The 14,916-nt window shown below is 40.8% G+C and overlaps 1 protein-coding gene across 20 annotated transcripts in view; it reads right to left on the bottom strand.

The window, feature by feature from the left end:
• The window catches only part of LOC140460175 (clathrin coat assembly protein AP180-like), a 227,114-nt gene that overhangs the window by 150,341 nt on the left and 61,857 nt on the right, over window positions 1-14,916 (bottom strand). For all 20 annotated transcript variants that reach the window (XM_072554578.1, XM_072554567.1, XM_072554634.1 and 17 more), the window contains one exon: window positions 5,981-6,056. In XM_072554578.1, the coding sequence (XP_072410679.1) occupies window positions 5,981-6,056 (76 nt within the window). The remainder of the gene's footprint in view (window positions 1-5,980; window positions 6,057-14,916) is intronic.

Raw genomic sequence — 14,916 nt, forward strand, 5'->3', positions numbered from 1 at the left:
GACATGGAGTAAGCCATTTAAGACTGAGATAAGGAGAAATCTTTTCACCCAGAGCAAAGATTGAAAATTTGCTGCAATGCAAAGCAGTTGAGGTCAAAACATTGAATGATTTTCAGGAGGAGTTGTGGCTAAAAAGATAGGGGGAAAAGCAGGAACATAATAATGAATGGCGGAGTACGCTCAAGTGCCAAATGTCTACTTCTCATACTTTTAGTTTCTGTTTCAAAACAAGTGTACCACTAGTGCAAAGCGAACAATAAATGAGATAACTGATCAGAAAATAGCATTTGAGCAGGGCATCCAAAGAACTACACCTGATTGATTTCAATCAATCAATCAGTTAATTTATCCCAGCGATTTTATAACTAATCCAAGACAGACATGAGACTAGTGTTTTGTTAATGTGTCCAACTATGTACATTTATCTAAATTAAAGTCCATTTGCCACTTGTCGACCTGTTGGACCATCTGCCCACTACACCACCTACTTTAGTGTCGTCTGCAAACTTACTAACCACACCTCCTGTGTTCACAACCAAATCATCTATATAAGTGATGAAAAGCAGTGGACCCAGCACTGATCCTTGTGGCAGACTGCTTGTCACATGCCTCCAGTCTGAAAAGCAACCCTTTACCACCACTCTCTGCTTTCTATCTTCAAGCCAGTTTTGCATCCAGTTGGCTCGCACTCCCTGGATCTCATGTGATTTAACCTTACTAATCATTCTATGACACGGAGTCTTGTCAAATATTTTGCTGAAGTCCATATAAGCATCTACCGTTCTGCCTTCATCCATCTTCTCTGTCACCTCTTCAATCGTTAGTGAAGCACAATTTCCCACGGTCAAAGACAAGTCGATTATCCAGAATTAGTCCTTGCTGCTCCAAATGCATGTAAATCCTGTCCCTCAGAATCCCCTCCAACAACTTACCACTACTGACCAGTGGTTCTCTGATCTGTAGTTCCCTGGATTTTCCTCAGAACCTCTCAAAGTGCACTACATTAGTTACCCTTCCGACTTCCAGTACCTCACCTGTGGCTATTAATGATGCAAGAGACCCAGTAACATTTTCCTTAGCTTCCCACAAAGTTCTGGGAAACACCTGATCAAGTCTCAATTCAGAGCTTTAGAGTACAATGACCACATTTGGTCACTGTACTTTTGAAAATTTAATGAATATTATTGACATGATACAGGAGTTTACCAGAACCTTTTTCCAGGGGAAAACCAGCTCCAAGGTTGGTTGAAATAACTAGGGGTTGTTCCCCTTATACAATTGGTGGTTGATAAGTGAGTATAATTCTATGATAGGCTAAACAAAGACAGGTTCTTTTTTCAATCAGCTGGCGATGCAAGGATAAGTGAACACAGATTGTCACTTTCTACATTTAAAATGTGTGCTAATGACCTGAAACTTGCTTCCACCAGTCTCAAAAGACTTTAGAAACAATTAATGGCTGCAAAAGAAAAGAATTCAGGCACTAGAGGACATTACGGCTGCAAAGTATGGAATGAAACTAATTGGGTCACTCTACAGAAAGCTGGCATGGACACAATGAGCCAAATGGCCACCTTTTATGCTGTCAAGGTATCAAATTCTAGTCTTTGCCCCAGTGCCAAATCAGAACAGACTACCATCAATCGAGATGAAAATAGCTCTGATAGATGTGGACTATTTGTTACTCACGTAAGGATCCATACTCAGACTTTTTTTTTTGTACAGCCAAGAGCAATGATCAGATAGATTTGGTGCTGCTTTCAGATGCAGCTGTAGTGATGCTAATATGATTGTATAAAGATAAAAATCACAACACCAGGTTATAGTCCAACAGGTTTATTTGGAAGCACTAACTTTCAAAACGCTGCTCCTTCATGGGTGCCCATGTTCTTTGCAGCCTACACCACATTATCAACGAGGATTTGCACCTCACTAAGACCTTCCCCACACCTCCACTTCTTGCCTTTAAAACCACCAAACCTCAAACAGATCATTGTTCGCAGCAAACTGCCCAGCTTTCAGGGCAACACCATACAACCCTGTCACAGTGGATGCTGCAAGACATGCTAGCGTGCCGATACGGATACCACCATTACACGCGGGGATACGCTGTGGGCAAGGATGTTGAGGCATGGTACATTGGCAAGACAGAGCAGAGGTTACAGCAACGGATGAATGGGCACCGCACAACAATCAACAGACAGGAGTTTCCATCCCAGTCAGAGAATACTTCAGCGGTCCAGGACATTCAACCTTGGAAGATAGTCACCCAAAGGCCCAAGGCGGACTTCAGGACGGGCAACAATGCAAAGTAGCCAAGTAGAGGCTGATAGCCTCAACCGGGACCTTGGTTTCATGTCACACTACAGGTGACCCCCACTGCACTGCACCACACACACCCACACACCCACACACACACACACACACACACACACACACACACACACACACACACAAAGTTTGTGGGGTGAATTTGTAGTTGCAGAATTACATTTTATTTTGCTCAAAAACTGCATGAATCCATGTAAGATTCTGCAAATTCCTATTTTTAGAAATAGAAAAAGTCTGAACACTGGGGCACAGACACAGTCTCACAAAGGGCACCTCACACCTTCAATGCATTATTGGGGCTGACATGGCACCCAGTGTTAAAGTTCACTTGAGAATGTAACTTCAAAAAAAAGTTCTGTGGTTTATATATGAAAGAACTGAAACCAACATGGTCATTCTAAAAGATGAGACATGTAATAAACAATCCAGGTCTTTTTCAATAGAAAATTTCAGTTGCCACACACTGTAAACTTTTGTGAGAATTTCTATGTATTACGATCTTATGCTTGACAACCACCTGACAAAGGAGCAGTGCTCCGAAAACTAGTGCTTCCAAATAAGTCGGTTGGACTATTAGCTTTTGTGTGATTTTTAACTTTGTACACCCCAGTCCAACACCAGCACCTCCAAGTTATAATATGGTTGAGTTTTTCATCCAGGTTTACCTTAGGCTTTGAGTCTTCACTTCAAATACCGTCACAACAGACAGTGATGGATGTTAGACAAATGCCAACAATGGCAACAGCATGGGTTCAATTGCTGCACTGGCAGAAGTTACCATGAAGAACTCTCCTTCTCCACCGCTCCCCTTGCCCAAGAATAGGTGATCCACAGGTTAAACCACTTCCAGTCATCTCTCTCTAATGAGACAGATACCAAAAAAGGTCCAGTAGACCTATGGCACTTTTTCTACATCACATCTCAGTTCTCCTTCACCTTTTACAGAATACGAATGACTAGCATACAGAATACTGGTATATATAGTACTTCATATTAGCACAGTAAAGCCAGACAGATTATTCAGAACCCAAAATGGACTTTAGATATAGTTCACCAATTTTCCTTATATGGTCAGTCATTGGGTGGTTACTAATCAGTTTCCAAACAAGATGTGACCGGGATTTTAAAATAAGATTTTAAAACAAGACAACAAACTTCTTAGACCTAGAAACAGGACAGGCAGCAAGATATAGTTGCATGTTCTAGATTGCCAGATTGTACAGAAGAAAAAAAACTGAATAAACTTGAAGTACTGTGAACAGATCTGGAGACACCCAAGGAAGGATATGGTGGCCTTGAAGGGAGTACAATGTTGGTTTACAAGCATGATACCTGGACTTCACGGGTTAAGTTATGAGACGACATAATATTAATTAAGTCTGTTTTATCTAGAATATGAAGGTTAATGGGTGATCAGATCAAAGTCTTTAAGATATTAACAGGAAAATTCAGGTTAGATAAAGAGAAATTATTTCTACTTGGTGGCACAATCTGAATTGGGGCCAGACTGTTCAGGAAGAGATGTTAGGAAGCACTTGTGGACACAAAGGTTGGTAGATGTTTGGAACTCTTCAACATGGTAGTGGATGCTACATCAGTTGTTAATTTTAAAATGACACAAGGTTAATAGCTTTTCTCAAAGAAATTTAAGGGATAAAAGGCTAAAGACAGGTGTATGCAGTTAGGCCACAGATCAACTATGACCTCACTGAATGGTGGATCAGGCTCAAGGAGTTGGATGGCATATCGCTATCCCAATATTCCTATAAACTCAGTGTAGATTCTTGTTAAATGAAAAAATAAAAATTGTTGGTTGCCTCTTAAGCATGACTGTTTGATGTAGACAGAAATCTTTATGCAAGACATCAGTTGTACACAAACACAGGATTGTGTGGCATGTAGCGGCAAGAAAGCAGAAATATTTTAGGTTTCTGTAGCTGTGGACAGATAGAGAAAACCGAACATTGGATATTGGAACAGAATTAATTACACTGTATACTGAGAAATTAGAGGAAGTTACAAAAGGTTAAAATTGCATGACAAACTGTAAATATTTCAAATGCTATAAAAGCACTTCAAGACGCTCGATAGTTAAAATAAAATCCGTCACAGGCCTAACAGGCAGAAATATTGTTGAGTTGTTAATTTGAAATGCAAATTGGCTCCAATCGTCACCAATCCATTATGTAATTTAGTTTGAATGGCAATGATGTTGTTTCATCAAGTAAATCTTACATCTCAGGCCAAGTTTACATTTTGAAGCAAATGCTAGAACAGAGGTAATCATTTCAATTTTTAAAACAGAGGCAACAGTAGCCTGAGAGGGTGATAAGATCAGCTGGGTCTTACCATTACAAAACCCTTGCCATGCTCTCAAAAAGGACTCCAAAAATCATTATCTGGCGGGGGGGGGGGGGGGGGGGGGGGGGGGGTTACAGGCTCTGTCTACGGTCAACATATTACAGGAAAGATGCTTTGTTACCAGTGGTCTTACGAGTTAACAGTGATGACATAAAATGGCATTGTAGCATTCTGTAGGCTTCCTGGTTTGTTTATATCATCCTTAATGGCTGCTAAAATATCGACTGCTCAACATACAGAACTATTTGCAGGAATATGGACACAAGGCAGGGTGTGGAGGAGCAGCAGCAGTAGCTCAGGCTAGAGGAGACATGAAGGAGCCTACTACTCTCTTTTGGGTTCATAACAGAACAAAAATATTTTTAGTCTGACTTGAGATTTAAGATTTCCGATGAAACCGTCATTGCTGCCATTGGCGGCATGGTGGCACAGTGGTTAGCACTGCTGCCTCACTGCGCCAGAGACCTGGGTTCAATTCCTGCCTCAGGTGACTGACTGTGTGGAGTTTGCACGTTCGCCCCATGTCTGCGTGGGTTTCCTCCGGGTGCTCCGGTTTCCTCCCACAGTCCAAAAATGTGCGGGTCAGGTGAATTGGCCATGTTAAATTGCCCGTAGTGTTAGGTAAGGGGTAAATGTAGGGGTATGGGTGGGTTGCGCTTCGGCGGATTGGTGTGGACTTGTTGGGCTGAAGTGCCTGTTTCCACACTGTAGAGTAATCTAATCAAGCTTAAACTAAAAGTTGCATAACGGATTTGGTGCCCAATTTGCACTTAAAATTAGTAACTCTACAATGCTTCTGCCTGTTGGACCGAAGTGATTCTACTCATTTTAAATACTCCCAGCAAACGTTCAGTGTGACAGCAATTTATATCAATAGCTGGCACTGATTTTGTGCCTTAGAATCTTCCTAACTTAAAGATTCATGAGCCTGAAACCATATTTGGGCATCACTGGCACAAAGTATAAATCTCCCTTCCACTATGCACTGGTCCCAGTTATTACCATTTATGCCAACGAGCACCAAACCTGAATATTGCTTTCTCTTTTCATGAAAGCAAACATATAATTCAGTAGGGCTTTTGAAATACTTATGTATAAGCCAGTAAATGCTGTTTAAATTAGTTTCAGATGTGTAAGCCATATTAAAGAAGGGAATTCAAATCTAAAGAAAATTAAATTTATTCAATATTGTCAACAAGAAAACTAATCTACCTCTTATTGGAAGCTTTTATAAATACTGAGATTAAAATTAATCTTTTAAAATCAAACACAAGTGCTGATATCTTACCATGTGTCCCGCTTTTATCCAAAAAATTGCTGAGGTTGAACAAAGTATTTCTAGATGCCAGGTACTGAATAAATCTCTGCAAAATACATAGAATTGTTACAACAATGCTGCTGAATAAATAATGAAGTCAAAATATGACAAGTGAATGTAATAAGATTACATGAACCCAACAGTAGTTAGTAACAGGACTTTTTGCACAATTGGTGTTTTGAAATTTTTCATTTTGATTTTAAAATTCAAAATGTTTTAAGTTTGTTACACCTAGTACATGTTCAGGTGGCAGCACCATATCAACACCACCTTCCTTATTTTACGTTTTGAGCCTCTTCAATTGTTTATCTGAAAGCAACGACCAACACCTATCCTGTCTAGGGTTTTCATCCTTTATGCTATTCTATAATTAGTTAGACAAGTTGAATTGAGGACATCCTTAACTTGCACGTTTGGACAATTAGTTTTTGTTTTGTTGATGCTTAATATGATGCTCTGACTAACAAGATTTTACAAGTTAATGCTGGTGAATTCCATTTTGGAATTGTACTACCACATTCTGAGCTGCCATTGAGAACCATGTTTGAAGTTCCTTAAATCTGTTGAAAATCAGCTTGTGCTTTAAAACAAAACTAACATTGGTTCATTACTGCAAACCTGTTTGAGTGTTTTTCTTGAAATCAAGAGAGAAAAAAAAAGAATAGAGCAGCATGATCAATAGCCTCCTCAGGATTCAGTTGAAAACAACAGTACGACTAGTAGTTAGCTCAAAAGGTTAAGTATGAGAACTGCTGGGCATATACCAATGCAGTGAGTAGCGCTTTATTTTTTTACAATTATCATTTCTTCTCACAGACATGTGGGTTCACTGTAACAGCGAGGGGAAACCAAGGGAAATATTTAGCTTATTGAGTAAGTGGAGTGGGAGTTGCTGCTTCGCCAACTAAACATCACTATTAAACTGGGCCAAAGAATTCCACAACTTTCTCTCATTTTTGAGGTCAGATTATAGAGGCAGCAGAGGCAAATGTGACATACAGCTATTACTGTATAAAATAAACTATTTGAAAAGATACATTTTCCATCTCCTATGTCTTAACCCCTCCGATTCCCTCAGTCGTTTGATTGCTGGTTAGTCTTTCAAAAGCTATAAAAATATTCCAATTAAACACAAGTCGATTCAGTTGATAATTCCATATACTTATAGCAAAGAAAATAGGCCAATGTGTTTCTTGAGCTTGTACCAACATTCCAGTTAAATGATGGCAAATAAAAGACTGAAGATATCCATTTATCCACTTGGTCTTGTGCCCTTCAACAATGTTGCTGAACAAATCATCTACTGACCACACCAGAGCAGCTTCCTGGGTGAAATCTGTTCCAGATTGCAACTATGATTTGTGATGAAGTACTTCTCAAAAGTGATGCCTGATCCTTTTGTTCTAATTTTACAGTTATGTCTTATTCTAGACTGTCCCAAAAGGAAAAAAAAAAGTTCTCCCCATACAGCCTATTAAACTCTTGCATAGAAACACAGAAGATAGCAGCAGGGGTAGGCCATTCACCCACTCTAGTCTGAACTACCATTCAACATGGTTGATCATCAAGTTCAGTACCCTAACCCCAAAATGCCTTCCGCCCCAATATCTCTTGATCCATTTAGCCACAAGAGCTACATCTACCTCCTTCAAAACAATATTTTGGCCTCGACCACTGAGACACTGAATTGCATAGGCTCACCACTGCCTGGTGAAGAATTATTTCCATATCTCAGACCTAAAAGGATTACAACTTATCCTTAAGTATGATCCTGGACTCCTCCAACTATCAGGAACATTCTTCCTGCATCTAATCTGCCTACTCCTGTTAAAAGTTCATATGTTTCTATGAGATTAGACTCTGTTACACAGCATGGAAATAGACTCTTCGGTCCATTTCTCCATGCCAATCAGATATCCTAATTGATCTTGTTCAATATTCCTCTAAACCCTTCCTATTCATATACCCATCCAGATGCCTTTTAAATGTAATTTTACCTGCCTCCACCACTTCCTCTGGTAGTACGTTTCATACACGCACCATCCTCTGCATGAAAAGATGCCCTAGGTCCCTTTTAAATCTTTCCCCTCTCACCTTAAAACTACACCCTCTAGTTTTAGATTTCCCTACTCTCAGGAAAAGACTTTGGCTCTCACCGTATCCATGCCCCTCATGATTTTACAAACCTCTATAAAGATCAACCCTTAGCCACCAGCCCTCCAGAGAAAATAGTCCCAGCCTATTCTTTATAGCTCAAGCCCTCCAATTCCAGCAACATCCTTGTAAATATTTTCTGAACCTTTTCAAGTTTAACTATGTCTTTCCTACTGAAGGGAGACCAGAAGTGAACGCAGTATTCCAGAAGTGGCCTACCTAATGTCCTATACAGTCTCAACACGACATCCCAACTCCTACACAAGGCTCTGACTAATGAAGGCAAGCGTGCCAAACACCATCACCACCCTGTATACCTGTGACTCCACTTTCATGGATCTGTGAAATTGCACCCTCAAGGTCTCTTGTTTGGTGACACAACTTGCTCTCTCCTCACACACAATCTTGGCATCCCAGGAAATCAATTTAATGTTTGGAGTATAGCCCCAAGAGCGGAATACAGTAGTCATAATGGAGTTACAGGGCTCTGGTTAGATCCCAAGGTAATTTCCACAATTTTGGATTTTATTCCAATTGAAATAAAAGCCACTCATTTTTTGTATCTATCCACAATTTTTAGTACTCAGGGTTCTTGGATCCCATTTTCTCTGCTCATCTGTTAGCTCCAGTTTGCCATTTATAAAATACTGTTATTTATTTTGCTTCTGACCCAAGCGGAAGATTTTATCCTTTCCTAACTAGAGCTCCATCTGCCACAGTTTGTCCAATTGATTAATCTCCAGTGTATTTATTTTTGACCCTTATTTAAGGTATTTGCTGCACGACTGAATTTGGAGTTGTCTTGTCAATTTGGAATACATAGTCTTTTCCTTAATTTGTCTGCTCCACAACTAACTCCCTGTTCAAACAAATAAATTGCCTCCAGGTACATGTTATTAACAATCCATAGGTGAAACCTTGTTGAATACCTGCTGGAAGACCTTAAATTAGTAACATCCATAGCCACAAAATTATTTAATATTTTTGCCTCAGAAAAATTATTAAAGTGAGACTGACTTTACATAATTTTGCTGACTTGAACTATACAATTGTTCAAATGTTCACTTAGTCCCCAACTGAATACAGTAATGACTGATCACCTAATAAAAGGTGAAAATGCTCTCACCCTGCTCAAAAAAAAAGCAGCGAGATTGGAAATTTTAAAAATTGAAGGGCACAATTCCAGAATCAAGAAGGTTTCTGAAGGCTCATTACAGTTTTCAAATTCATCCTCATTCCCAATCACAGCCTTAGTTGTAAACAATAGCTTAACCTTTGGATTCAATTATATATGAAGAGGGTCAAGCTTCCCAGCACATTTCTTCCCAAACAAGTTGCAATCCAATGTGTTCCCAAAACTGCCTTTCTAGCTTTGCTATTTTCATGTCAATTGGCTTGATGTTCTCCTGGCCAACCTGCTATCCTCTAGACATTTTTTAAAATCAACTCGTTCAGAGAAACATTTAATTGCATACTTCTGGAGCAGGTGAAACCTGAGCACACAGCGCCTGGTTCAAAGGTAGGAACATTACCACTGCATCACAAAAGCCTTTCCTTCCATCCTCAATAAAAATGTAATCTCATTTAAAACTCTGCTCCTCGTATTTAAACCTTGCACCAAATTCCACTTGGCCATCATTTAGCCAATTGGTTTAAATTTGCCCTCTTTGTATTAAAATTTCTTCATGGCAATGCCTCCCACCACTCCCCACCAATTATCCCCACACACATCTGTCTGCCTTTTCTTCTCTACACTGAAAACCCTTCAAACTCTATTCTTCCAGAAATAACATTTTTAGTCACTTCACACCACTACTAACACACTTGCCTTCAGCCTTCTTAGCCTTACCTTCTGGAGTTATTCCCCCATCACATTTCCACTCTCTTACTTTCAAGACCCTGCTCAAAACCCAAGCTTAAAGTAGGTGTTTGTCACCTTTCCCAAATGCTCCTTCTCTGGCATAACAGCTATTTTTTGTCTTTGATAATGCTACTGTGAGACAATGTAGATTATGACTGTCCAACATTTCCTTATAAAGTACCCATTCCAGCCATTCATCTGAAAACTTCTGAGCTGTTTTCAATGCATTTACTTCCTTCCTTTAATAAGGTGTCCAACACTTCATGTAGAATTATGTAGTTGTATTAAACTACAATGCCTAAAATTAAAATTGTTACTGTTAACTTTCCTAAAGCCTGAGAATAAAAACAAACAACCTGGACTTTGTTAGAAATATATTTTCTAAAACAAATCATACAAATAAATAATCCAACTGCATCTTATTTAATGCTTTCACTTCTCAAATCCTTCCACAAATTACAGATTGCATTGGTAGAACCTCAAATCAGATGTCTTAGCAGCCACCGTATCACCTGCTGTGAATCCATCTGTTTCCTCGATATCACCCAGCCATTATAATATGCAGCAGTGTTACAAAATTAAAAAGGAAATTTGGGGCAAATACGATTTTGTACTTTAACATTCTTCATCAATAAACACCTTTGAATAAAATGTGTTCAAAAACAGCAAGTGCTACTGAACAACTGCAGCTTGCAAAATAATGGCATGGTAATGCCTGAATACACTTATCCTGATAATTACATGCTCTTAGCCATCTGTTTTCCTGTATGATACTTGGGATCTGGAGAAACATGTAATCCAACAGAAACATGTGATACAACATAAAAACAAAAAGGAGGCCTTTAGCCCATCAAGCTTGTTTTGCTATTTAAGGCTATACTGATAAAAAATGCCTCACTATTTTAAAAGGTTTACCTCTGATTTTAGTTTTAAAATGGTGGCCATTAGTTTTAAATTCTCCCAAGGGGAAACACCCTCTCCACAGTTATTCTGGTTGTAAGTTTGGTTGCTGAGCTGGTAGGTTTGTTCTCGGATGTTTCGTCACCACACTAGATAACATCTTCAGTTTGCCTCTGGTGAAGTGCTGGTGCTTTGTCCCACTTTCTATTTGGGTCTTGCTCTGTTAAAGGGGGGTGATATCAGTTCCCATTCTTTTTCTCAGAGGTTGGTAAAATGGGGTCAAAATCAGCGTTTATTGATGGAGTTACTCTTTGAATGTCAGGTATCTAGGAATTCCCATGTGTGTCTCTGTTTAGCCTGTCCTAGGATGGATATGGTGTCCCAGTCGAAGTGGTGTCCTTCATCCTGCCTGATATAGTGCTTGCTGTAGTCCTTGAAGTGTATTTTGTAAAGGACATTTGTTTCGCTGGTTGTTGGTATAGGATCTTTTATGTTAAATCAGTAGCTGTTTCAGTGTATTGATTGGTTTGTGAGGTTACCACGATGCCAAATGGTCAGAGTAGGCTGGTAGTCATCTCAGATGTCTTTGATGTACGGTAATGTGGTTAGAGTCACTAGGCATGTTGTATCTTCTTGTTTAGGTTTGTTATATAAGAATCGGCAGACTGTGTTTATCAGGTACCAGTTGTTCTTGAATATGCTGTATAGGTATTTTTCTTCTGCTATTCATAGTTCCTGGGTGTTGCAGTGTGCTGTGGCTTGTTTAAATAATGCCCTGATGCAGCTCTGTCTCTGGGTATTGGGATGATTGCTCTTGTAGTTGAGTATCTGGTCTGTGTTGCCTTCCTGTGGATTCTGGTCGGCGATTCTCCGTTGACTGTTCGTTCCACTGTGACATTGAGAAAGGGGAGTCAGTGAGTGTTCTCTCCCTCTTTGGTAAAATTTATGCCAATCAGGATGTTGTTAGTGATATTGTAGGTTTCCTCTAAGTTATTCCATTCCGAAATGACAAAGGTGTCATCCACAAAGCAGACTCAAAGTTTGGGCTGGATCGTGGGAACGGGTGTTCAATCAAGTGTCTGCATTACTACTTCTGATATAATCCTGATATTGGTGATCCTATGGGTGTCCTGTTGATTTGTTTGTAGGTCTTGTTGAAGGCGACTTACTAAAGAACAGGGAGGGAGGTAAGAGGAGGGGGGAGTAGCACTTTTAATTAGATAGTGCATCGCAGCTGCAGAAAAGGAGGGTTTATCTACTGAGTCAATATTGGAGGAAGTCAGTAACAGGAAAGGTGCAGTCAGTTTATTGGGTAGCAGAGACACAAAAACAGATTGGACAGCAAATCTTGGAAAGGTGCAGACTGAACAGCATTGTTGTCATGGGTAACTACAACTTCCCCAATACTGACTGGAACCTCCTTAGTGCAGATTGTCTGGATAGAACAGATAGTCAGTTGTGTCCAGGAAGGATAGGGGGAAAGGCCATATTGGATTTGGTGCTAGGCAATGAGCCAGGCCAGGTGTCAGATCTCTCAGTAGGAGAGCATTTCAGTGACAAGTGACCACAACTGCCTCGCCTTTACCAGAGCCATGGGAGGGATAGAAACAGACAGTATGGTAAGGTACTTAGATTGGGGGAGGGGAAATTATACTGCTACTAGATGACAGGAGCTGTGGAGTATAAATTGAGAACAAGTGTCTATGGAAAATGCACAACAGAAATGCGGAGACTGTTTCAGGAGCACAAATTGCTCCTGAAACAGTGTTGGATAACTTTGTCCCAGAGCCAAGCAAGGAAAGGTAATGCAAACGAGCCTTGGATGACAAGAGAACAGGAGCTTCTCATCAAGAGGAAGAAAGAAGCTTACTTAAGGTTGAGGAAGCATGGGCGGCACGGGTGGCACAATGGTTAGCACTGCTACCTCATAGCGCCAGAGACCTGGGTTCAATTCCCACCTCAGGTAACTGTCTGTGTATGGTTTGCACATTCTCCCAGTGTCTGCGTGGGTTTCCTCCGGGTGCTCCGGATTCTTCCCACAATCCAAAAATGTGCAGATTCGGTGAATTAGCAATGCTAAACTGCCCGTAGTGTTAGGTGAAGGGGTAAATGTTGGGGAATGGGTCTGGGTGGGTTGCTCTTCAGAGGAGTCAGTGTGGACTTGTTGGGCCGAAGGGCCTGTTTCCACTCTAAGCAACACAGCTTAAGAATTCAGGGGAGCTAGAAAAGAACTCAAATGGACTGAGGAGAGCTAGGAGGGGACACGAAAAAAAGTGTTGGCAGGAAGGATGAGAGAAAACCCAAAAGGTGTTCTACACAAGTGAGGAATAAGAGAATGATCAGAAAGGGTGTTCAGGATAGTGGAGGGAATGTGTGCCTGAAGTCTGATGAGGTTGGGGAATTTTTTTGTTTCAGAATTCATGAGGGGGGGGGGGGGCACCTTGTTGATAGTGAGAACACAGTGGACCAGGTTAATAGGCTTGAACAGATTTGATAAGAAAGTGGATGTACTGAGAAGCATCAAGATACACCAATCCCCAGGGTTGGACCAAATATATCCAAGGTTAACACAGGAAGCGAGGAATGAGATTGCCACACCTCTGGCGATGATCCTTGCATCCTCATTGCAGGGAGGCGAATATTGTTACTCTATTCAAGAAAGGGTTTAGGGAAATCATTGGGAATTACAGACCAGTTGGTCTTATGTCTGTGGTAAGGAAGGCACTGGAAAGGATTCAGAGAGGTAGGATTTATGATTTGGAAAAACAGTTTGATTAAATACAGTCTGCATGGCTGCATGAAGGGCAATTCAAGCCTCACAAGCCTTACAGAGTTCTTAGAGGATGTGATGAGACAAGTTGATGAAGGTCGAGCTGTGGATGTGGTGTATATAGATTTCAGTAAAGCATTTGATAAGGTTCCCCATGGTAGGATCATTCAGAAAGTTAGGAGGTATGGGATACAGGGACGTTTGGCTGTCTGGATATAGAACTGGCTGGCCGGAAGGCTACAATGAGTGGTAGTGAATGGGAAGTATTCCACCTGGAGGTCAGTGATCTGTGGTGTCCCATAGGACATCTTGGGCATCTGTTCTTTGTAGTTTTTACAATTGACTTGGATGAAAAAGTGGAAGGGTGGGTTAGTGAGTTTGCTGATGACACAATGGTTGGTGGTGTTGAAGATACTGTTGAGGGTAATTACAGGCTACAACAAGACATTGGCAGGATGCAGAGCTGGGCTGAGAAATGGCAGATGGAGTTCAACCTGAATAAACGCAAAGTGATTTTGGACGGTTGAATTTGAATGCTGAATACAATGTTAAATAGACAATAGACAATAGATGCAGGAGTAGGCCATTCAGCCCTTCGAGCCTGCACCGCCATTCAATATGATCATGGCTGATCATCCCAATCAGTATCCTGTTCCAGCCTTATCTCCATAACCCTTGACTCCACTATCTTTAAGAGCTCTATCCAATTCTTTCTTAAATGAATCCAGAGACTGGGCCTCCACTGCCCTCTGGGGCAGAGCATTCCACACAGTCACCACTCTCTGGGTGAAGAAGTTTCTCCTCATCTCTGTCCTAAATGGTCTACCCAGTATTTTTAAGTGGTGTCCTCTGGGGTTCGGCACTCCCCCATCAGTGGAAATATGTTTCCTGCTGCCAGAGTGTCCAATCCTTTATAATCCTATAAGTTTCAATCAGATCCCCTCTCAGTCTTCTAAACTCAAGGGTATACAAGCCCAGTCGCTTCAGTCTTTCTGTGTAAGGCAATCCTGCCATTCCAGGAATTGACCTCGTGAACCTACGCTGCACTCCCTCAATAGCCAGAATGTCTTTCCTCAAATTTGGAGACCAGAACTGCACACAGTACTCCAGGTGTGGTCTCACCAGGGTCCTGTACAGCTGCAGAAGCACCTCTTTGCTTCTATACTCAATTCCTCTTGTTATGAAGGCCAGCATGCTATTAGCCTTCTTCACGACCTGCTG

This window comes from Chiloscyllium punctatum, chromosome 3 (assembly GCF_047496795.1).
Source record: "Chiloscyllium punctatum isolate Juve2018m chromosome 3, sChiPun1.3, whole genome shotgun sequence".
NCBI lineage: Eukaryota > Metazoa > Chordata > Chondrichthyes > Orectolobiformes > Hemiscylliidae > Chiloscyllium > Chiloscyllium punctatum.